The sequence below is a fragment of the Hypoxylon fragiforme genome (assembly GCF_022984875.1).
Source record: "Hypoxylon fragiforme strain CBS 206.31 chromosome Unknown GGS25scaffold_1, whole genome shotgun sequence".
Lineage (NCBI taxonomy): Eukaryota > Fungi > Ascomycota > Sordariomycetes > Xylariales > Hypoxylaceae > Hypoxylon > Hypoxylon fragiforme.
Genome location: NW_026054756.1, coordinates 3,464,814 through 3,486,833, shown reverse-complemented (window position 1 = coordinate 3,486,833; position 22,020 = coordinate 3,464,814). Strand labels below are relative to the sequence as shown.

Genomic DNA, 22,020 nt, shown 5'->3' with positions numbered 1-22,020 from the left:
TTCGACTGTACTACATATGTATTTCAAAGTTGTTGATAGTACTAGGTAGATACATACCTAGTACCTAGTAGTATGTATTGATCGATGATATGTACCTAATAAGTAGTTATCTAGGTCATAGTAAAATACTGTCCCCACATCAGCCACGTCGATTTGCCACAAAAGCTTACCTAAACGCGCTCTGGTCCTAGCTCTGACTTATTAGATACTAGGTACATACATAATACAAAAAAGAGATCGTACATAACTTCAAAAAGTTTCATTGTCCTTCTCTTATCGTTCAACCAGGAAGCCTCATCGATCAGCGCGTGAAATTTCGTTCGCTTTCTAATTCGACCTTCCCTTTTCCTGCTTCCATCTAAGAAAAGGTCAAGACAGCGACCGGCTGAATGTTTCACCATGTCAGACGCTGACTTCGAGACCATTAGAAAGCTTCAAGCTGAGCGAAATGCTGCTGCCGCCGCAAAGAATGGGTCTCGCGGCCGAGATCCCAACAATCAGCGATCTGAGAGCTCGACCAAGGCAAAGCTAACCGAATCTTTCGACACGCAACTTTACGAACGCGATGGAGATGACAAATATGCCGGCTATCTTACTTCAATCCCTGCCGGAGATGGGGAAGATGAAGAGATGGAAGACGTAGATAACTCGCGTCGCTTAGTTGGCCAGTATACCGCAACACGTTCTCAGATCGATGAGTTCGCACACGGGAATGGCGTTGAAGAAGATGATCCCTTTGCAGGGAGAGGTGAAAACAGTACTAGAATTGTCGATCGCGAGACTGACTACCAGAAACGCCGCTTCGACCGCGTCCTTACCCCGACGAGAGCAGATGCCTTCAATCGCCAAGGGGGCGCCGCAGAAGAAGGAGATACGTTTCGCGATGTTATGGAACGTAGAGAGATCGAAAGGGAGGAAGAACGAGTCAAACGCGCTATTCAAGCTAGACGGGAAGGGAAAGAGCCCGACGACGAGCATCAGCCAACACTAAAGGATGGAGATAAAGAGAATGGGGAGGCCGGATCTAGCGACGCGGTCACAGCTTCGCGAAAGCGTAAGAAGAGGTGGGATGTTGCTTCCACGGCTGTGGACGAGCCATCATCAGAGCCAGCTGAAGGAAAGTCCAAAAAGTCCAGATGGGACCAGGCACCATCACTCCCCGCCGCTGGCACTGCTGACGCAGCCAAGAAGAGATCAAGATGGGATCAAGCACCATCAGCAACACCCATTGGCAACAGCGGTTTAGTCACGCCAATGCACACATCTTCGGTCGGGCCTGGGGCTGTCAAGTCAGATATATCTGCACCTGGTATTCTTGGGGACGAAGAGCTAAACGCACTACTTCCTGGCGAGGAGCAAGGCTACAAGATTTTAGACCCGCCGGCGGGATATACTACTGGGCATGCCCCCTTGCATAGGGCCGCCGCCACGCCGCTTCCACCGAGCTACAGTGGCTTCATGATGCAGGATCCTGAGAGTACACGACTAGGGGGAAGCCAAATGCCCAAAGAAATCCCCGGTGTCGGTGAACTACAGTTCTTCAAGCAGGAAGATATGGCTTACTTCGGAAAGCTTGCAGACGGCTCAGACGAAAACAGCTTAAGCGTTGACGAGCTCAAAGAGCGAAAAATCATGAGGCTTCTCCTGAAGATCAAGAATGGTACTCCTCCCATGCGAAAGACTGCTCTCAGGCAACTCACAGATAATGCAAGGCAGTTTGGCGCTGGGCCTCTCTTCAACCAGATCCTTCCACTTCTGATGGAGAAAACGTTAGAAGACCAAGAACGCCATTTGCTCGTCAAAGTAATCGACCGCATCCTCTGGAAACTTGACGACCTCGTTCGCCCTTACGTTCACAAGATTCTAGTTGTCATTGAGCCCCTTCTTATCGATCAAGACTATTATGCCAGAGTGGAAGGTCGCGAGATTATCTCTAATCTTAGCAAGGCTGCTGGTCTTGCGACGATGATCAGCACAATGAGGCCGGACATTGATCACGTTGACGAATACGTGCGGAACACAACCGCGAGAGCCTTCGCAGTCGTGGCCTCAGCGCTCGGTATACCTGCTCTTCTGCCTTTTCTACGCGCTGTGTGCCGAAGCAAGAAGTCATGGCAAGCTCGTCATACCGGTGTCAAAATCGTTCAGCAAATTCCTATTCTGATGGGATGTGCTGTTCTACCTCACCTCAAGGGACTTGTGGACTGCATAGGCCCAAATTTAAACGACGAGCAGACAAAAGTGCGGACCGTTACTAGTTTGGCCATTGCTGCTCTTGCTGAGGCGTCTAACCCTTACGGTATTGAAAGTTTTGATGATATTTTGAACCCCTTATGGACCGGTGCTCGAAAGCAGCGCGGTAAAGGTCTTGCTGGCTTTCTAAAAGCCGTTGGTTATATCATACCACTAATGGACGAAGAATATGCCAACTATTACACCTCGCAAGTGATGGATATTCTGCTCCGAGAGTTCTCATCCCCAGACGAAGAAATGAAGAAGGTTGTGTTGAAGGTTGTATCTCAGTGTGCGGGCACTGAAGGTGTGACAGCCGGTTATCTCAAGGAACATGTCCTCGACGAGTTTTTCAAGAGTTTCTGGGTTCGACGGATGGCTTTGGACAAGCGCAACTATCGACAAGTGGTACGTCGATTTCCCTACCCTAAAATAATAAGGAGTTTTTATACTAATCTGATGCTGTAGGTCGAGACAACTGTCGACATCGGTCAAAAGGTTGGCGTCAGTGAGATTCTGGAACGAGTTGTCGGTAACCTCAAAGATGAAAGTGAGGCATATCGCAAAATGACCGTTGAGACTGTCGAAAAGGTGGTTGCCAGTCTAGGGGCTGCAGACATCGGGGAGAGATTAGAGGAGCGCCTCATTGACGGCATCCTCCATTCCTTCCAAGAGCAAAGCGTTGAGGACATCATCATGCTGAACGGCTTCGGCACGGTTGTCAACGCCTTGGGCACGCGTTGCAAGCCGTATCTACCACAAATAGTGTCTACTATCTTATGGCGTCTAAACAACAAATCTGCAACTATTCGCCAGCAAGCTGCAGACCTTATCAGCAGAATTGCGATAGTTATGAAGCAATGCGGTGAAGATGCACTCATGGGGAAGCTGGGTGTTGTTTTATACGAATACCTCGGAGAGGAGTACCCTGAGGTTTTGGGCTCTATTCTCTCCGCGCTTCGTAGCATCGTCACTGTCGTTGGTATTAGCCAAATGCAACCTCCAATCAAGGATCTACTACCCCGGCTCACGCCAATTCTACGAAACCGTCACGAAAAGGTGCAAGAAAACACAATCGACCTTGTCGGTCGAATTGCCGACCGTGGCCCGGAAAGTGTGAACGCAAGGGAATGGATGCGAATCTGCTTCGAACTGCTAGACATGCTGAAGGCGCACAAAAAGGGGATTCGAAGAGCGGCCAACAATACATTCGGCTTCATTGCCAAGGCCATCGGACCGCAGGATGTGTTAGCCACTTTACTTAATAACTTACGAGTCCAGGAGCGACAGTCACGGGTGTGTACAGCAGTCGCCATTGGCATCGTCGCCGAGACATGTGCTCCTTTCACAGTGCTGCCTGCTTTAATGAATGAGTACCGAGTCCCCGAACTCAACGTCCAGAACGGTGTACTCAAGTCTTTATCATTCCTTTTCGAGTACATCGGGGAGATGGCCAAAGACTACGTCTATGCAGTTACACCACTTCTTGAGGACGCACTGATCGACCGTGATCAAGTGCATCGACAGACAGCTGCCTCAGTCGTCAAGCATATAGCCCTCGGAGTGGTTGGTCTAGGGTGTGAAGATGCCATGGTGCATCTCCTTAATCTTCTCTGGCCTAACCTCTTCGAAACCAGCCCGCACGTTATTGACCGTATCGTAGAAGCAATCGAAGCCATTCGCATGGCTGTTGGGCCCGGCCTCGTGCTTAACTACGTGTGGGCAGGTCTATTCCACCCTGCCCGTAAAGTTCGACAGCCTTACTGGCGACTCTACAACGATGCATACGTACAGGCAGCCGATGCCATGGTTCCTTATTATCCGAATTTGAACGAAGAGGGTATCGACAGGCCCGAGCTGGCGATTGTGTTATAAAGAGCTTGAGTAGCAGAAACAACAGCATTGCTATTGGTCACTTCAGTTCAAAGGTTTGGGTGGCGGCGTGTACAGTAGATACAAAAAGACATAGGCGCATTAATGATTGGGAGATTTTTTTTCGCAATACGTTGAGGATTTGAGTGAAGTTGGATGCAAACATGCGCTCGCGACTGTCCTCCCGCACATGCTTCAGTCTGATACAGATAACAGCTATACAAGGTAGTGCTATGATTCTGACGGCTTGGTAAGCACTGGAACTGACATTGGAACTATTCAGATTCTGTAGCGTAACTGTTCAATGTCAATAAAGAGCGTGCCCATGGATGATTGAAGTTCCAATCGCTACATTGACATGAACATACTGCTAAGCCTCACAGCCTCGCCGATGATTACTATGCCAGTGTATCCCCTCGACGGGTTGATAATTGTATTCTGATGGTATTTGAAATACGAGTAAATGCCTTGTGCAATGAATGATGTCCTATTTTTCTGTATCTTGGTGTTGAAAGAACTTTGGGGGTTCGATATTGCTTCCAAGCAGCGAGCAGACACGGGAAAAAATCTGGAACAGTTGATCTGATGATCCTAATCCATGGCGCGTTTTCCCTAAGTCGATCCTGACAGCCTTTTCCTTCTCCTTCCCTTCGAGATCTTCCACCAACTTCCCCAGATTCGAGGGGTCCTGTAAGAAAGATAAGAAACCACGCGAGATGGCCCTGTCCTGTCGATCAACGGGTAGTGCCAGTGCCAGGTTTATCATCTACTTCAAGGGGAAATCTGGAAGAGCGCCTTCAACGATGATTTACAGGTTCGCTGACGCCTTTGCCGGACTCCGAATCCAGTACTCTGGGACGGACTTTTTTCCATGTACAGCTCATGTAGATAGGTACTTACAATATGTACATATATAACTGCCGCGTACCTGTAAAGATCTACGAACTAGCCTTCGTTGGCGTTTTAACGTCGCAAGACCCAGGCGGCGCAAAGGAGCCATACAACATGACACGATACGATATGCCACAACACGAACACGACAACCCCCTTTCCTTACGATTACGACTACGTCGTACGGCAGACAGTCCTTCGAGGCTTAGACAAGGCTAGTAAGCGCCAAGGGTGTTGTTTCTAACTTACCCCCTTTTTTTTTTCTCCTTATTCCTATTCCTATTCCTTATCAAGGAGCCTCGGACATAGGCGAAGTTTACATACAGGCATAAAGAAAAGGGTAATAGTCTGCTACTACTTAGTATGCTAATACTGGGACAAGTAATCCAGAACTCCGGAGGAGGCGAACACAGTACGTATTAGCATACAACCTTACCTACGTTAGACGGGTAGTATTACACATTGTACAACCCGAATAATAAGGGATTTTGGTTGATTACATATGCAATGCATGCAGCAAAAGGGCGAGGGATGCTCTTCCCCAAGTGTATTGCGACTCTGACCACGCACACACAGTCGGGTAGGGATCGGCAGTTGTGCATGAAGTGCATGAGCCAAGGTCAGCTTCAAGCGGACAAGGAGACCCCGGGTTTTTTTCTTTCCCTTTCGAAAGGGAACTTTGCCCTCTTTTTTCTATCGTCATTTGCCCTTCTTAACTTTTAAATTTTCTACTAGTTATGTTGAAAAAGGGTTGAGTGGAGGAGAGACAGAGAAAAGGGAGGGGAGGGAAAGGAAGTGAAGGGAAGGGAAGAAAGGGACGAGCCCCGTCCCGTCCACTCAAATCAAAGACAGCAACACACTTTACGGCTCTTGCGTTGCATATGCTGCTGATACATACATACGTACACTTAATGGAGGTTGACACCAAGAGGCGGTGAGATTACTGACTGCATAATAGACTGCGGGAGCCAGTAGTATCGACGGGTGAAGGAGGAGAGAGAGACAAGCAAACAGAGGGAACCATCTCCAAACACTTACGCCATTGTGGTAACGCATCAAAGATGTATTATAGAAAGCGTTTTTATAAAATGGCTGATTAGATGATTCGGGTATTGTGGGATCATTGGCTGATGAGGATTTGATATTATTATATATGTGTAAGTTGTATACCCTATACACATTTGTGTGTGTGTGTGTGTGTGTGTGTGTTCGTATGTAACGAGATGATTCAATAAGATGATAGGTAAGAAACAAATACCAATAAGGGAATTCTCCGAGACAAAACATAATAGGCTAGATACTTGGGAGATATCTATCCACGAGCCTTTGGTATGTATTGTACAATACAATATAATACATAACGTACATATATAGACCACGTCTTGAGTTGTATAGGTACATATTTCGGAAGATTGCGAACATATGGCATATGTGTGAATGAACGGGTGGCGTCGTATATTGTATTGTATAGAAGAGATTACATATGTAGCATGTATGCACATACATACATACATACATGTTCATCGTATACTGGCCTCTTCTGGTATGTACAGTAGGTAGGTGTTAGGTAGGTGTTAGGTAGGTATAAAGCATACATCGTGGACATATACAGAAGATCACCTCTGATGCGCAATAACGGCATTCCCATAACCCCAGAACATGGCATTTAACCAATACCCATCTGTAGCTTTAAACTCTGTACATAGCGAAATTTATATTTCGTACACTCCCTCCTATCTAACCTTAGGCATGTATGTGAACACATCAACATACATATAAACGAAGGTGATCACTGGTGTAATGGTGTAGGTATGTACACATGTAGTTCAATGTTGTATACTACATATGTACATACTACTGTACACACTACACACATGTATGTAATCATTGTAATGTACTACTAGTAGTATCCATCGCAGAATACCACCTGTGTACTTCAATGTTGTGGGTACTACTAGTAGTATAATACTATACAACTTTACAGGGATATAACTATGTAGTTAGTGTAGTTCCAACTGTAAAGTGTGTCTGTACTACTACTAGTAGTATGTACGTATACCTACATATAAACATCCATGTACGCACATACCGTTGTGGGGAACGACATGGAAGTACCTCTGAACAAGTACCCAGGGAAGGGAACCCAGAACGGGGGTAGGGGCGTGTACGCAAAGACTTGGCTTTAGATGTCCCTGTCAATATTCAGGCAGGCTATGGAACTCCCCTGCACATATCTCTGTGGATCACAACCGGGGTATGAACAAATAAGACTCCCGCGCAACAAATCTAAGCAAAAAGGCTCCCCTGCAGTATGATGTCATAATATGAGCTTGCCCTTGACCGCCCCCCAAGGGCAAATTCACAACGACCACCCTTCAAAATTACGCCAAAAAATTCGCAATCTTTTTTTTTTTTTTTTTTTTTTACTCCTCCCAGACCAACCCAGCCCCTCTAACCCTTTCTCTCTACACTATCTACCATTACATAGGTCGATCCGACACCGTCAAATGGGGATGGGAAGGGGGGGGTTTATGGATTATGGAGATCCCCAGTACCCATTATAATAACTCCCTCCCAGACAGTCATTGTGGATTCAATAAAATGGATATTGAGGCATTTGGAGACTTCTGTGTTTGCCGGTTGGCGCAAGTGCGAGCCTCGCTCTAGTTTTCCCCCTCCCCCCTACCCCCCCATGATAGAGACAGTGAGAGATACAGAAAGGAGAGATAGTATACACTATTGAGAGAGAGAAGAACGAAAGAGGTCGGCAATAGACCCACGGTCGTTTACATGGGATCAGATCCAATATATCCAGCTCGGCAGTGAAAGAACTTGAAACAAGTTGCTCCATGGGGAAGGAGGCGGCACGGAGGAAAAAAAAGGCCAGCTGTGTGGAGGTCTCATCATGCAAGATACGCACACACTAAGGCAAATATCCTTCCTACCGCAAGCCACTTAGGTGATGGATGCCCTTCCACGCCGCCGAACGCGTCAATACTTACACTATTTTCTTACTCTCACTCTATGTCGTTCTAACTTTTAAACTTCTTACATGCTATGTATGTACACACTGTCTGTAATGTCTTTTACCAGTGTAAGAGCGTTAAGATCCTAAAAAAAGAAAGATCCAAGCATCCTGACTTCTTGTTGTTTGATCCAGTTTATATGATCATTCGTGGATGTTTCATTGCGAGAAGGCAAAATCTCACATCTCACCTAATATGCACCGCGTCAGCTCGTGAGATGAAAGCAATCCCAGTCCCGCAGCATGATATTGGATTCATCTAAGCCGCACTTTCGCATGACGATAGGGTTTATATGAACTACAACTCATGCGCACGACAGTTTCTCCCCCCTCTTCTTCCTTGAAAATACTATGTACAAGTGGCGAAAGGAATCCCGTGAATGGTAAATTGCATCACTCACAATTCCGAAGAATTTTGGGGTGTCACTTCAAGCTTTCATAATAGGTTGGGAGAATCTGGAGAAGGTGAGCCAAACCAGAAATTCAGAAATTCGATCAATTTCACCACCAATCATGCGAGGGACGAACACGTTTCCCTCCACTAACAGCCGTCCGCCTCCCCGCCGAGCTTGTCGCACAAAGGGAGACCCTGAAGATCATAGCAGCCTGTACATAAGTACATACATGTGGCTGTACGATGAGAAAGTCTTGGCTTGTTGAAATTCCACGACTCCATGCAAGACTAACATGCATGTCTACAAGGTCTACAAGGTCTACTTGAAGGTCTACGACTCTACAGGGTCTACAAGTCTACATACTACTACATACAAGGCTACAAGTTCATACACACAATCTAATTCGACAACTTAGCATGGCCAATGCTTCAGATGCCCAGATATCCAGATGTCTCTCCTCCTTTTTTCTTTACCGTAACCAGTTTGTTCCTCCTTCGGCCCACTTTCATTGGCTAAATCCATCGTGTCCTATCGACGTCATAAGGCAACCTATTGACAGCTGTGTCGTCATTGGGCGGAACACTTTATTCTAGTCTTCTACAGATAGCTTAGCCCATTGGGTCGGCTTCTTGAATTTCGAGACCACCTGTTCACTATTGCTGTCTTGTTCTCCTCGCGAGCAAGCATACAACCATGAAGCCATACATGAGCGATACCACTTTGGCAAGTGCCATATTGCCTTCCCCCTTCCATCCCCTCTCTTCCCTTTCTTCGCCTGTCTCTCCCTCCCTCCCTCCCTCCCTTGGTTCCTCTCCGCTCCGGCCTATACCCTTCCGGCATATTGGCTTTAGAGTGGTACCCGAGAGGGGGGAACCGGGCAAGGAAGGGGGGAAAGCAAGAGGCAGAAAAAAAAAGCAAAGGCGTGCCTGGTTTATTGACGTGAACGAGGTAATCCCGGTTGGCGTCAGCGGCAAGTTACGCACGGAATACTCTTTACAGTCACTCTGAGGAACATGTCCGTTCCGCGTCAAGTGGTCTTCCGCCGACAATATTGTTTCCCTCTTTTTACCATAGTAAGGAGGTTCCGTCCAATGCGACAGTATCGGAGAGTCGGAGCAAATAAGTCGTCCCGCCCACAAATAAATTGCTGCGGTACGAAGCAGAACCGTAGTCCTGGTTGATCGTCAGACGTGTAACCGATACACCTAGAGGTCCACACATGCTACCCACCTTGCATTTCTTGTTATCAATGAATCCCGGCCCCTAGCCTTCCACATTGGGCGGAGCGAGTCCGGGTGTATCTAAGCACCGTTCACGTGGAAAGGTGCCATCAGGGTTCCCTGTCTGGCTGCTACTCGAAAAAGCAGTGCAGGATAATATTTTGAGTACCCAGTAACTAGTACTATGTTGTAGTGCTATTAGTAGGTATGTGTAGGGATCTAATGTCGTGCTGACTACACAGCCTTCTACTGCTACCACGCTCAAGTGACCTTTCATGTTACAAAAAAGGGGGGTCACCGCATTAGTAAGACTATTCTTATCATTATTCGTAACACATTACTTTTGCAGCTTCAATGCGTGTTGTGTTTATACACTAGAAACGGGTCCAGTGAGGAAGGGACTTGCTGTCATTGTTAGGTAGGTAGGTGGACAAGGCGCTCGTCCAACAACATGGAACCCGCAAAAGCGCGAGAAAAAAAAAAGCATACGATCCCAGTTCCTAGTCTGCTGACTATCGTTCGTCGGCTGCTGGGCTGGGCTGGCTGGCTGGCTGGGTCGGGTTGGGTCGACACCGCGCCAGCGGCGCGCGCGAACGCGAGAGCGCGCTCTGTTTGTCCGTAACAGGTAGGTTACTTAATAGTGTGGTTTTGGTTTTTTTTTTCTCCGGATTCTCCTAGTTATTGTAACTAAGGGTTTGTTATAATATGGGGAAGAAGGGGGAACCAAAAAAAAAAAAGGGGGGGGGGGGGCTCTCTCTCTCTACTCTCTCTCTACTCTCCTCCGCCAAATAATTCTGATCTAGGTAGGGATCGGATCGTGGGTTTCTCTTCTCTTCTTTCCTTCCTTCCTTCCTTCCCCCCTTGATTCATTATTTTCTCTTTCTTTCTTTCTTTCGCGGCCAGATAGTTAGTTAGATGTGTGTACAAAGGTTTTGTACATAGGTAGGTAGGTTCATGTGTTTAAAGTGGGACGAAAACACAACGTTGGCTTTTGCCTGCTTGCTTGCTTGCTGGCTTGCTTACATAAGAACAGCGTAGTGTCTCGAGGTTATTAGGTTCAGGTTATGTATGTAGGTAAGGTTAGGTATAGTTATGTGTTGTTGTGTTTGTTGGTTTGGAGAAGGGGGGGGGAAAAAGGGGGAGGGGTGGGTGATGGACTGTTTTTATTTATCAACTGTGCGGTCATAATGGTACGATTATTTTTATTTCTTTTTTAATTTTTTTATTATTATTTCTTGGATGAATGATGGATGAATTGGATGGGATGGGATGGGATAAGATGGAGGTGCAGGACGGGTTCATCCTACGCTAGTTTAGTCAACCATATCCTGAGGTGGGAGATGCCGGATACATAGAGAATCTACATATGTGAATACCTGGGTAGGTATAACTTCCTCTCCTTTTTTTTTTTGGCTACATAGTTAGGGGTTCTCGTGTGTATATTCAATCGATAAGGTAGTTATGTAGCAGTGTTTCGATGAAGTAGATACCTACTATAGTAGGTAGGTGCTGTAATAAGTGTGTATACATAGGAAAGAGATGCGGCGAAAAGGGGATATAAAGTAACAAACATAGCATGTGTATAATATATAAGGCAGCTGGCTGCTGCATCAGAGTTGCGTTGCAGTCATAAGCGTGTTTCATGTTTTTTTTTTTTTCTTATTTTATATATGTTATTTCGGTCATTTATTTTCAATTCTCCTTTTATAAAATCTCCGTCCCCTTTTCCTATGTAGGTAGGTAGGTAGAGAGAGCCGCTGTCATTAGTTACATAACTATTCTGCGTGCATCGTGGGACTAAACCCGGGTAAGCTTAGCGGACAGCGGTTGTGGCCTCGGTAGGTATGTAGGTACGGCGGAAGGAAGTTCAAAGTACGGAAACCGAGGGCCGTAAGAAAATAGCGGCGGAGATGATGTCCTTAGAACGGTCGAGTATGTTTTTTTTTTTTTTTTGCTTTTTTAAAAAGGTTTCGTTGCGGTTACGACGGTGTTAGTTCGCTGTAGGTAGTTAGCAGTTACAGTACCCAGTTCGGTTTCCGGGTTTCGGTTCTCTTTTCTCTTACTACATAACTATAGCTAGGTATGTAGGTAGGCATATATCTTACGTACATACATACGTAGCTTGTTTCCTCCGCATACCTACCTACCTACCTAACCTACATCTCTACCCAGCATTTGATAGAGGGCAAAATTCCCAACGGTTCACCGACCAGGACAACTCCTTCTTAGAGTTACATCATTATGGGGAGCGAAGCACCTGCGTATCGTATCCATGTGTCTGTCTTGTCTACCCACATGTAGTTATGTAAGTGTGTGTGGGTGGTGGATGCGGCAAGTTCAGTGTGTATGTATGTAAGTGTGAATGTGAAAGTGGGAGTGTGTGGGTGGTACAACATACGAAATAGGTAGCATAGGGATCTCAATTCTTCCGTTTCTGTTTGGCCAAAGCCGAGGAGCCTCTTTCCTCCCCCCCTCCCCCTTTTTTTGCCTTTTTACTCTTCCCTTTCGCTTATTTTCCCCTTCTCTGCTTACTTACTTTCGTAGATATATATAAGTGGTAAAAGTGCAGTATGGAGGTTTCCAATTGGTTGAATTGCCTCCTTCGTTGCTTTAAAATCAAGAGGTAGTATACATATTAAATAGACTACATATGTACGTATGTAGTATGTACCTATATGTGATGGGATGGATGTATCCATTATTATATCATTAATGATACGTATGTAGGTGGTAACCGATGGGATGGATAATGAAGTGGGAATACATGTTGTAAAAGAGCCAATTATAAAACTCCAGGGCTGTTCAAGAGGTTGAATAATGAACTACTGTATGTAACTACCACCCATATAGCGGGATAAAAAAAAAGAAAAAGAAAAAAGAAACAGTGGACCGACCGCGTCTAAAAGTAAAGGAATAATTAAGCCCTGGAGGTGTGTAATTACTAACTATGTACTAATCTACATATAACCTGGGTAACTCATGTAGGTAATATCCATCTGATAATATTTCTTCTAATACTACTTTAACTAGTAATAAAATATGTAGTACCTAGGTCCTAGGTAAGGATGCCATGCCGCACCACCCCCCCCTTCCCTTCCATTCCCTCCCCCGAATAGATTTAAATTGCGAGCTTGAAGAAGAAAAAAAAATGGTATCCTCTAAATCCATTCGGGCATCCCGAAAACGGTCAGACCATATGCATAGATGAAAGAAGATGAGGAAGAAGACGAAGAAGAAGATGAGGATGAAGATGAAGAAAGGTCGCAGTACCTAAACCCAACCCTAGTATCCCCCAGTTTCGCCCAGCCGGTTAGATGATATGACCTAAAACCTATCCATGGATCTGGGCAAATTTAGAAAGAGAGCGAGAGAGAGACCAGGCTCCACTCACTGGGCTGGTACACTTGGCTGGGTTGATGAATGATAAGATTCATTTTCTATGACGATCCGGCAGATGTCGCATGTTTAAGTCCACGTGATGCACGTAGAATGGCCATTATATGCGCCCATGTCAAGGATAAGTGTATACATATTATATGTAGATCGAGTCACAAATATATAAAAAGTTAAAGATTTCGGGCCTTCGGATGAACGCCATATATGTCGATAATTAAATTACAGAGGCAGTAGCGAATGTGAGCCTCCTCTGCGACGGGAGACATCAATATACGATGATCCCCATGCTAGGAAGTTGCTCTGCCTGCTAGGAGTATGATATATGCGAAGCGTGGGCTAATAATACAGGTTTGTCGTCTCTTCGCTCTCGCTCTCCCGTGCCACTTTTGGTCTTTTTTGTTTCGACTCTTTCGTGAAGCTGTGCTGTCGTCGCGGAAACTCGGCGATGCCACTTCTGGTAAAACGAATGCGTGCGATCTTCATCCAGCCCCAAACCCCGTATATCCTGAACGCCGTCTGTGAGGGTATCTCCTCGAAAATATAAAATCACAGTTCCAAACCCCTCCCAGGATGTGTTGTAGCCAGACCCAAACCCTATTGGGAGCCACGAGCGATAGACGCGAAGAAGAAAAAAAATATAAAACAAAAAATGCTATGAGCCCACCCGAATCTATAAGCTCATCCATGCACCTAGCGCTTCAAACACTCTTGGATATCACTCCTACCAGCAACACAAACAAATCTCGATGATGATGATGATGATGATGATGATGGTGCCTTCGTACAAGAAACATGCGCTTGTATCCCCTTTTTTGGTAGCATCAGGCCGATAAAAGATGCTAGCGATTAGTCCCCTCTAAAAACCAAGAGACCAATACAAAACGTGACTCAACGTGAGGTATCCGCATAACCAGGATAGTCGTGAAGAATTCTAAATCGTAATCTTGTGCAGAATCGAACATATTTTTTGTCATGGGGGTGAGATTTTCCATCTAATCGGAATGATCGTCGTGGTGGTCTTCAGATCCAGCATCGGACTTGGCATCGTTTTTGTGTACTTTCCGGTGTCGTCGGAGATTTGATACAACAGAAAAATGCCTTCCACACCCTTCAACTTCACAACAAAAGGCTAAAAAGGTTATTGTCAGCATGGCCTTCATTTTTCATCTGCGCCCACTTCCTTTTCACTTACGCTTTTCGCCCGTGTGACTATACATGTGCGTTTGTAGTGAGCTTGGTCGGGTAAACCGCTTGTCGCAAACTTTGCACTTATGCTTCTTCTGGGTGCTGGATGATACTTTCGAGCTAAATTGGCCCATCATAGATTGAGGGGCAGGAGGAGGTTGAGTCATTAAATTCGGCCGGGGGAGCGTTCGGGAAGTAACCGATTCTATATCAGAGCCTGCCGTCGAGTAGTCGCTGACCGACGAGTCGACTGAACCTGCGTAATAACCACCACCATAATTGCTTGCTGAGGAAATAGATGAACTCGTCGAATGCGTCGACGGGAAGCCGTAAGAGTCAGCCGATCCCCTGCCGCGATGGCTGGGAGGATATATGGCTCGGGGAGTCTCTTGACTCATCGCTAGCATGCCTTGACCGGCGTCTAGAGCATCTGCGAAACTCCTTCGGTCGTCGTTTTGTAGACCTCTGTTATCCATGTCAACAATTGAGCTCCGGTGAGAACGAGATGCGCTGCCTGAGCCGGGCTCGACCATCGGAATTGAGGAAATTGACGATTGGGAATACCTTCGGTTATCGGCCTCTGGCGCAAGGGCGAACGTGGAGCGCATAGGTGCTGGTGCATATCCGGATACACTATCATACGAACTCGGCGACGCGGAGTACGTCGCGTTCACCGGGGAAGCCGCCGTCGCTGTCGCGTACACCGACTCTCCGTATGCGGCCGACGTGGTTTGCATTCGGTTTAAATTTAAGAGATCTTGCGGCATATTGAGTAAGTCCTGTTGTCCATAGAGGTCCGCCATGAGAGTGCTACCTGCTGAAGATGCTGTCACCGGGATGCTGCCATACGATGCCATTGAGGCATTGTTGGTGCCCGCCCTTGCAGCGTGCTGCTTGGCCATGGAGTCGAGGCCACCCAAGTTGGCATTGAGCCCTTGCGAGTACATACCGTGGCTACCATGTTGGCTAGAGGAGCCGGCAGCCCACGGGTTGGTGAAGTGCGGAGGGTTGGAGTAGGAAGACATGTGTTCGAAGTTAAGGGCCCCGAGTCGTGATTGATTATCAAGAGTCATAGTCATCTTCGACACAATATATCATAAAAGAGAAGAGGTTGGAAGTATGAGGCTTTCCAACACTTGAGTCGGGCTCCTATTTTCCTTTGTGTATGTAAAAAAAAAAAATAAAGTATATAAAAATATAAAAAAGTGATAGGAAGTTTGGATAGTTCGCTGATCAGATGCGGGATCCCGAAGGGGGACAGATTCGTGTCACCTTGCCGAGGCGGTGACTTGTCTCTCAAGATCCAGTGAAGAAGATCCGTCACGAGTTACGGGGAGGGGGATCAGCGAGCCTTAAGTGTTTGGCAGGACAACTCGAGGAAAGTATGCGACCAGGAACCCCCGAAATAGTTGGATAAAGGTACACACAGGGCCCAGCCGGTACTTTTTAGACCAGCCCAATCGTCTGAAGCTTAATGCTCTCCAGCAATTGGAACAGGTGGAACCAATGACCCTTAGGCTACAGTGAGTCTAGTGACGACGGTGAACAGATTGATCGACAGTCCAATGTCCCGTACTAAACACAAGGTCGAGGCAGGGTTGGGATACACTGTAGTAGGGTAGGATATTGAATAGATCGAACCAGGACTGAAATTTGAAAAGATGGTGTCCAATTTGATAGCAGCCGTTTTAGGTCTTGACTGATCATGAGAATGTGGAGTTCGGTGGCTCGTTTCAAGACCGAAGCGTACAAGATCAGCAGCGGCCAGATATCCGGGAGGTCAGATGTACATATAAGTCGAGAGAGTCTATGTACTTGTTACAGGTAAAACTAGACAGGGACTCGCAGGATGCTGATCTGAGTATAGAATCCACTATCTTATATTCGGGGAAAGGCTATAACGCGTGCCTTGTATAATTGGGGGGGTTTAAAAGAAAGTGTTGTGAGTTGTTGATATTGATATATTGGCGTGTGGAGGTTGATGCTGATGATGCTGATGCTGATGCTATAATGTGGTTATTGTTGATATCGTGGTTGTTATTCTATGTATACATGTGTAGGTAGGTCAAACTTGTCAAGAAGGTGAGATGTTTTGTTTTGTCGTGGGTGTTGCAAAGTGACGAGGCGGAAGAAAGACACAGGCAAGGAAAGGATGGCAGGGCTTCACATTTACATAGGCAGGATAGGTAGATGGTTCCTTCTCCAGGTTGCCCATGTATTTTAGGGGTGGCCAGCTAGTACGTCAACTAGCAGCATTAGACGGCAGTAGGGTAGGGGAAGAAGGGGAGTAGGGGATTCCAGTTGCCAGCTAGTGGAAAGTGGAAAGTGGAAAATAGGTACATAAGGTATCAGGGTCCATCTAACCTACCTAGGTACATGAGCTAGATGGTTGATAAAATGGGGCGAGTGGGACAAGAGGAGGCACAAGAGGCACAGGGATTGAATACTATGTAGTAATGGGAGAGGCATGGGAGGGCATGGGAGGGCATGGGAGGCGAAGGAAAAAGAGTTGAGGACGGGAAATGCCATTAAAAAAAAACTAGGTATGTAACTAATAATTGTCTACTCTTGCTACTGCAGTGCCGACTGGGTACCGTACGTAGGTAGGTACACAAAAGGAGAATGAGAACACCAATTGGCAGGGTATGGCTGAAGTAACGGCAAGGGTCTCTACATGTAGCACTAAGCACACGGGGGGTGCGCGCCGTTGTTCGTTGTTTTTCTACTGCCTTGTACCTTACTACCTAGTCCTAGTAGTCGTACTAGGTACTAGACATGGCTGCTAACCTAGGTACGTAGTAGTCCACACAGCATGTACCGGTACAGATGTGGGTCCCCATCTGGGAAACCACCGTGCTTCTTTCTTCGCAACATCCATTGAATGTATAACATTATGTATCTCTCTCATACAAAGATAGGTACATATAAAGAAAGACCAGGCAACTGTACTGTACATTTAGTTGATAATATGTAAGGCTCTTTATATAGTCCCCATATTACGCCACTGATGCGGAGGGTAAGAGAGGATGGGGGTTGCCGTTATGCAGGGTCTGAAGGGAGCACAAAGCCGGCTCAGCGCTTGCTTTAATATCAGAACGATACAATATATAGGTATATATACAGGTATATATACCTATGTAGATACATATCTGTAGATACATATATCATAGATATTTTGCTTCTTCTTTTCTGTGGTATGCTCGCAGTGCTGTACTTTTGTCTGCCGTACCTTATACTTTATTATTTTTCTTCTGCCGGCTCTAGCGATTCCAGCACACCTCAAAACCCCATTAACAACCCAGTGCCTTCCTCCTTTATAACCAGTCGGGAAATACTTGGAAGAGGAGTCGGAGTCTTCGAATAGTCCAGCTTCCACACAATACTTCAGGGTTAGGATACATACGGTACTTGCAGTCGGGCTTCTCATCTGTCCCACTCCCTAACCCTTTCCCCCCCCCCTGGTGGAAGGATGAAGCTAAGAGGGACCTTAGCTTGGGACTTCTTGGCACATACCTATATCCCTGTATCCCTGCATCCCTACGTCCCTACGTCCCTACGTCCCTACTTCCCTACGTCATGCGGTGTGTAAATAGTGATTGGACACACTGATAATACTCCACAAAGGTGGTCCCTTTCAAAAATGAGCGAACATGCGTCTGCTATTCTACGATCCAAAGACACGACATCATTGAGCCCAAACTTTTTTTGGTATTACTAAAAGTAGGTACTAAGTGCAGACGGAGTTGGCTGTCCCGGTATCAAGGGATGATGAATAAGTAAGAGGACAAGGTATTAAAAGAGCGAAAGAAGGACCCCCATCTTATTTGTTTACATTCGACTTCAATAATCCACCTCTTATCTGATTCTGGTTTGCTCCTTTCCTTTTGTCTTCTTTCAACCTTCGGTCCGGCACTTCAAAAATTGGTGGCGGGAGCGCGTGGTGTCAGTGTCTAGTATCTGCCTAGGTCCTATGTAGCAGACCTGGCATTGATGGTGCTCTGCCGACGATGTCTTGGCATCTTTTCTGGAATTGCGTTTAGAACTACCTACCAAATGAAGAGAATGGAATGAGTCGAGGTGAGTGACCATGGAGATGACCGCGACTACATAACTCTACGTACGTACGGGCTAGAAGCGCCAAAGCCATGCCATCGGGATGAAACCGAAGGTTGCATGTATGACGATATTTTCGAGCCAGTCGGGCCAGCTCCCTAAGTTCTCGAAGCTAATTGACCGGTACCGTGCCCGGGAAAGTTCACGATTACTGCCCTGTGCTCACAGGACTGACGTCGTCGGTCAGGATTCACAAGCGGAGGAAGACTTGTGCAATTTATGACGACGATTCTAAGAAAGCCTTGATTCCTGTCAACTTACACGTCTATAATAGAGAGGGGCTTCTGGGGCTCAATCTACCAACCCAACAACGATGCGGTAAGCGACTATGAAGGTGGGCATAGGCCATACCATAGTATTTATACCAGTATTTTTTTTTTTTTTTTTGCACTTTTATAGACTTGCATATGATAGTATGTATACTACATACATACCTAGAGCTATGTGCATATAGTAATAGGTACATAGTAAATAAAGTAAGTATCAATGGTGGTACAACGTCATCTCTCTAGCCCTACAAGCGAACGCCAGACTACATAGCTCATCGGTAAGGTACTCCAGATTTTCAGGTTAATCCATGGATATTTTAATATTTGATACAATTTTATATCGATACAGGTTAATATTAAGTATTGTCCGACATAGGGGTTACCTGTACGAAATATCTACACTACCAGGTAATCATTTGTGGAATTTGTCTACGTTTATGCCTTGCTCCAGAAGGAAAAGGACTTTGAAGGGAATCTCTTGGCGATGACAGGGGTATCGTCATAGTCGTTGAAAATATCGGAAGGAGGATTTGAGATGCTTAATGCGAAGAGTTTCTGATTGGTCGGACTAAAGTTAGCGGGAAATACAGCGCAAGCTAGCCCTCAAACGCCTCCACAAGATGCGAATGACACAATTAAGCACTTCTCAGTGGGTGAAAGATTGAGCCATGACCACATCAATATCAACACCCATGGGCCAAAATATATACCAGGTACGTCCTTGTACTTACATACACTATGGACATTGGAGCGGATAGACGAGGACCCTGAGACCATTCAAATGTTCCTGCTGTTCGAGAAATCTCCTCTTCGTTTCCTTGACAGCTGGAAGAATGTTTAGTTATAACCTCACCTTTTACCTGCAGGTATAATAAGTAATTTCTCAGGTCCTATCTAGAAGTGATGCATACATGCAGCCACACTTTCTTTCCCAATTCACGAATTGAGGGCTTCGAACTCTGAAGGCTCAAGGCTCCGAAGAGATACATACTCCAGGTATAGTTATAACTATTGTACAATACATACAACATTAAAGACATACAGATAATACGTACCTATGTATATATGCAGATGTATGGATCCCTGGACGGTATGGCATGTATGCTACATAATCCTGGTCAGGGATAGTACCCTACCCGGCCTTCCCTATGGGGGTTCTACTATGCAAAGAAAAAAAGGACAAATGCAATCTACGAAAGTATTGAAGTAGTTGCGCAATTTTTTTTTAAATTACATAGTACTGCTTAAATGAACAGCCCAAATAAAACGGCAATTATAGGTCTGCACAACGTCATAGGCCAGATAGAATTCCCTAGGGCTAAAACAAGGCTTAGTCAACGGCGTTTGAATCCATCGCGGTTTAAGCTTGAATGCCTCAAATCCCTACATATGTACATAGCTGCTCAGGTACTTAGATACTACCTAAGGACCTAGGTAGGTAGATGGTGGAAAAGCCATACACCTTGACATAGCGTCTCCCGGGCAAACATTCGGTGTTTTACTGGAATGAATTTACTACTAACTATGTATAATAGTAGAACATTCAAAATCGATCATTACAAGCCACCGGGAAGCCATTTCACACCTTCGACCTTGATCCGGCCCAGCGGTTCCATGCGAATCAAGACGCCATCAAGGCGCCATCACGACACTATCATAGCCGCCTTTGCCCGGATCAACAAATTATGGATACACTTATGGGAATGTATCTCCGTTCGCCTGGGTTAAACACGTGGCCGACACTGAACTCACGTCGAATCCCTACCCTAACAGCTCAAGTAGGTACATTGTTGAAGTTGAAGATCTAAGGTACCACCTTATTACCTAGTCTACCTAGTCAGCTAGTCCAGGTATGCATGCATGCTTAGATGGCACTAACTCGTCATCTTCGACCCTTCGACCATGACGGGGCGAGGCACGAAAGGTGGCAGTTGATAATAAACAGATCCGCTCGTGTCCATATTGCCCTCCCGCGAGCTTTACCACGTACGGGTAAGCCGTGCTACGGGGATATCAAATTACATGCACGTGGATAAATGGTTCAGTTATTATTACTACTACCTACTGTGTAGTACAATAGTATGTATGTAGGTCCCAGGCAGGGTCCCCCATATCTCATCACATCTCATACCTATCATGTGAAGTCTTGATTACCAGTTTAGCGAACGCAGCACCCGCTCTTACTACATATACTTTACTACTGTATAGACATACCTATGTAGGAATAGTTTCTAGTAAGGCACACATATTAGTCTGTCCAGGACTCCAGGCTCTCGAGGACCTATGTACATACACGTACGTTGTCACCACACCTCTGATACATGGCATGGACGATACTGTAAACTTTTCTATATGCCTACTATACATAGTAATAGCACTTGATCCATTTCAGATCTTAAACAACAACAAAGATGTAAGCCAGGTTCATTGTCTTATTTTTGGTAAACTATTATAAGCTAGTATGGGCGTCTACATGTATAACGAATTGCGCACGTGTATATTTATCTTGGTGGACTATGTACCTATAACTGCCTACCTAGGCTGATATACTCGATGTTTGGTGATCACTAAATTATATAGGCACCTAGGTTAGATGGATGTGCACAATATATATAGTATTATAGCACGTTGACTACTCTTATAAGAGCTTGCAAACGTTGAAAAGGCCAAAAGGGTAAAATACCTTGTAGTAAAATAAATTGAGTTTGGAGCCTGCTTTTACTAAATGCATGTGGTAGTAACGGTGCTTGGCAATTCCCACCAGATTCCCGAGGAAGCCAATGTTTGATCAGCAATGTGTCAACGGCACTTGCCAGAGCCACCAACCCACTTCTCCCGCTTTCCGGGTATCAATGTTTAAATTCATGTGTCTATATCTATCTACATATATCTAGGTACCTAGATACATATTGCTAACATTGAAGTTCAATGTTGACATCAAAGTATTGCTAGTTATACATATGTACCTATACGAAGTACATACCTAGGTATGTAACTCTCCACTATATGCAGGTAAGTAGCACACATGTATGTTCCTTCAATGTTCACCATACATCCATACCAAGTAGACTTTTTCACAATTAGGTAACTTAGCTTCATAACAGAACTTAGCACCTAACTATTACATGACTTCTCAAAAAAAAGACAAAAAACAACACCAGGAAAAACTCCATCCATCGATTCCACCCACCCACCCATCCTATTACAGTCAGGGTGGTATTTAAATACAGCCCGTACATGTATCCACCAACGACATCACTGTATCCATTTAATTACTAGATTCAGTCATCTGCTTCTCCTTCTAGAAGTTCGACGATGACGACTTTGGACAATTTGCCAATGGTTAATTATCTCCAAATTGCGCAGGAGAGTCTCTCGTCCACTTTGGGGAGCCCCGGGACATGCGACGGTCCAGTCATGGA

The 22,020-nt window shown here is 45.6% G+C and overlaps 3 protein-coding genes across 3 annotated transcripts; 1 reads left to right on the top strand and 2 right to left on the bottom strand.

Moving 5' to 3' along the window:
• Nucleotides 1-399: 399 nt before the first annotated feature.
• On the top strand, nt 400-4,320 carry GGS25DRAFT_527614 (ARM repeat-containing protein; the record flags this gene model as incomplete). Its single annotated transcript, XM_049265104.1, has 2 exons — nt 400-2,640; nt 2,701-4,320. The coding sequence occupies 2 exons, from the start codon at nt 400-402 to the stop codon at nt 4,105-4,107; spliced, it is 3,648 nt and encodes a 1,215-aa protein (XP_049121822.1). The 3' UTR covers nt 4,108-4,320.
• Nucleotides 4,321-10,869: 6,549 nt separating this feature from the next.
• GGS25DRAFT_471958 (uncharacterized protein) lies at nt 10,870-11,293 on the bottom strand. The gene has a single exon (XM_049259390.1). The coding sequence runs from the start codon at nt 11,277-11,279 to the stop codon at nt 11,079-11,081; it is 201 nt and encodes a 66-aa protein (XP_049121821.1). The 5' UTR covers nt 11,280-11,293; the 3' UTR covers nt 10,870-11,078.
• Nucleotides 11,294-13,870: 2,577 nt separating this feature from the next.
• On the bottom strand, nt 13,871-15,776 carry GGS25DRAFT_53048 (uncharacterized protein). The gene is made up of 2 exons (XM_049265386.1): nt 14,224-15,776; nt 13,871-14,160 (listed from the first exon to the last, which is right to left on the bottom strand). The coding sequence occupies exons 1-2, from the start codon at nt 15,293-15,295 to the stop codon at nt 14,024-14,026; spliced, it is 1,209 nt and encodes a 402-aa protein (XP_049121820.1). The 5' UTR covers nt 15,296-15,776; the 3' UTR covers nt 13,871-14,023.
• Nucleotides 15,777-22,020: the final 6,244 nt, after the last annotated feature.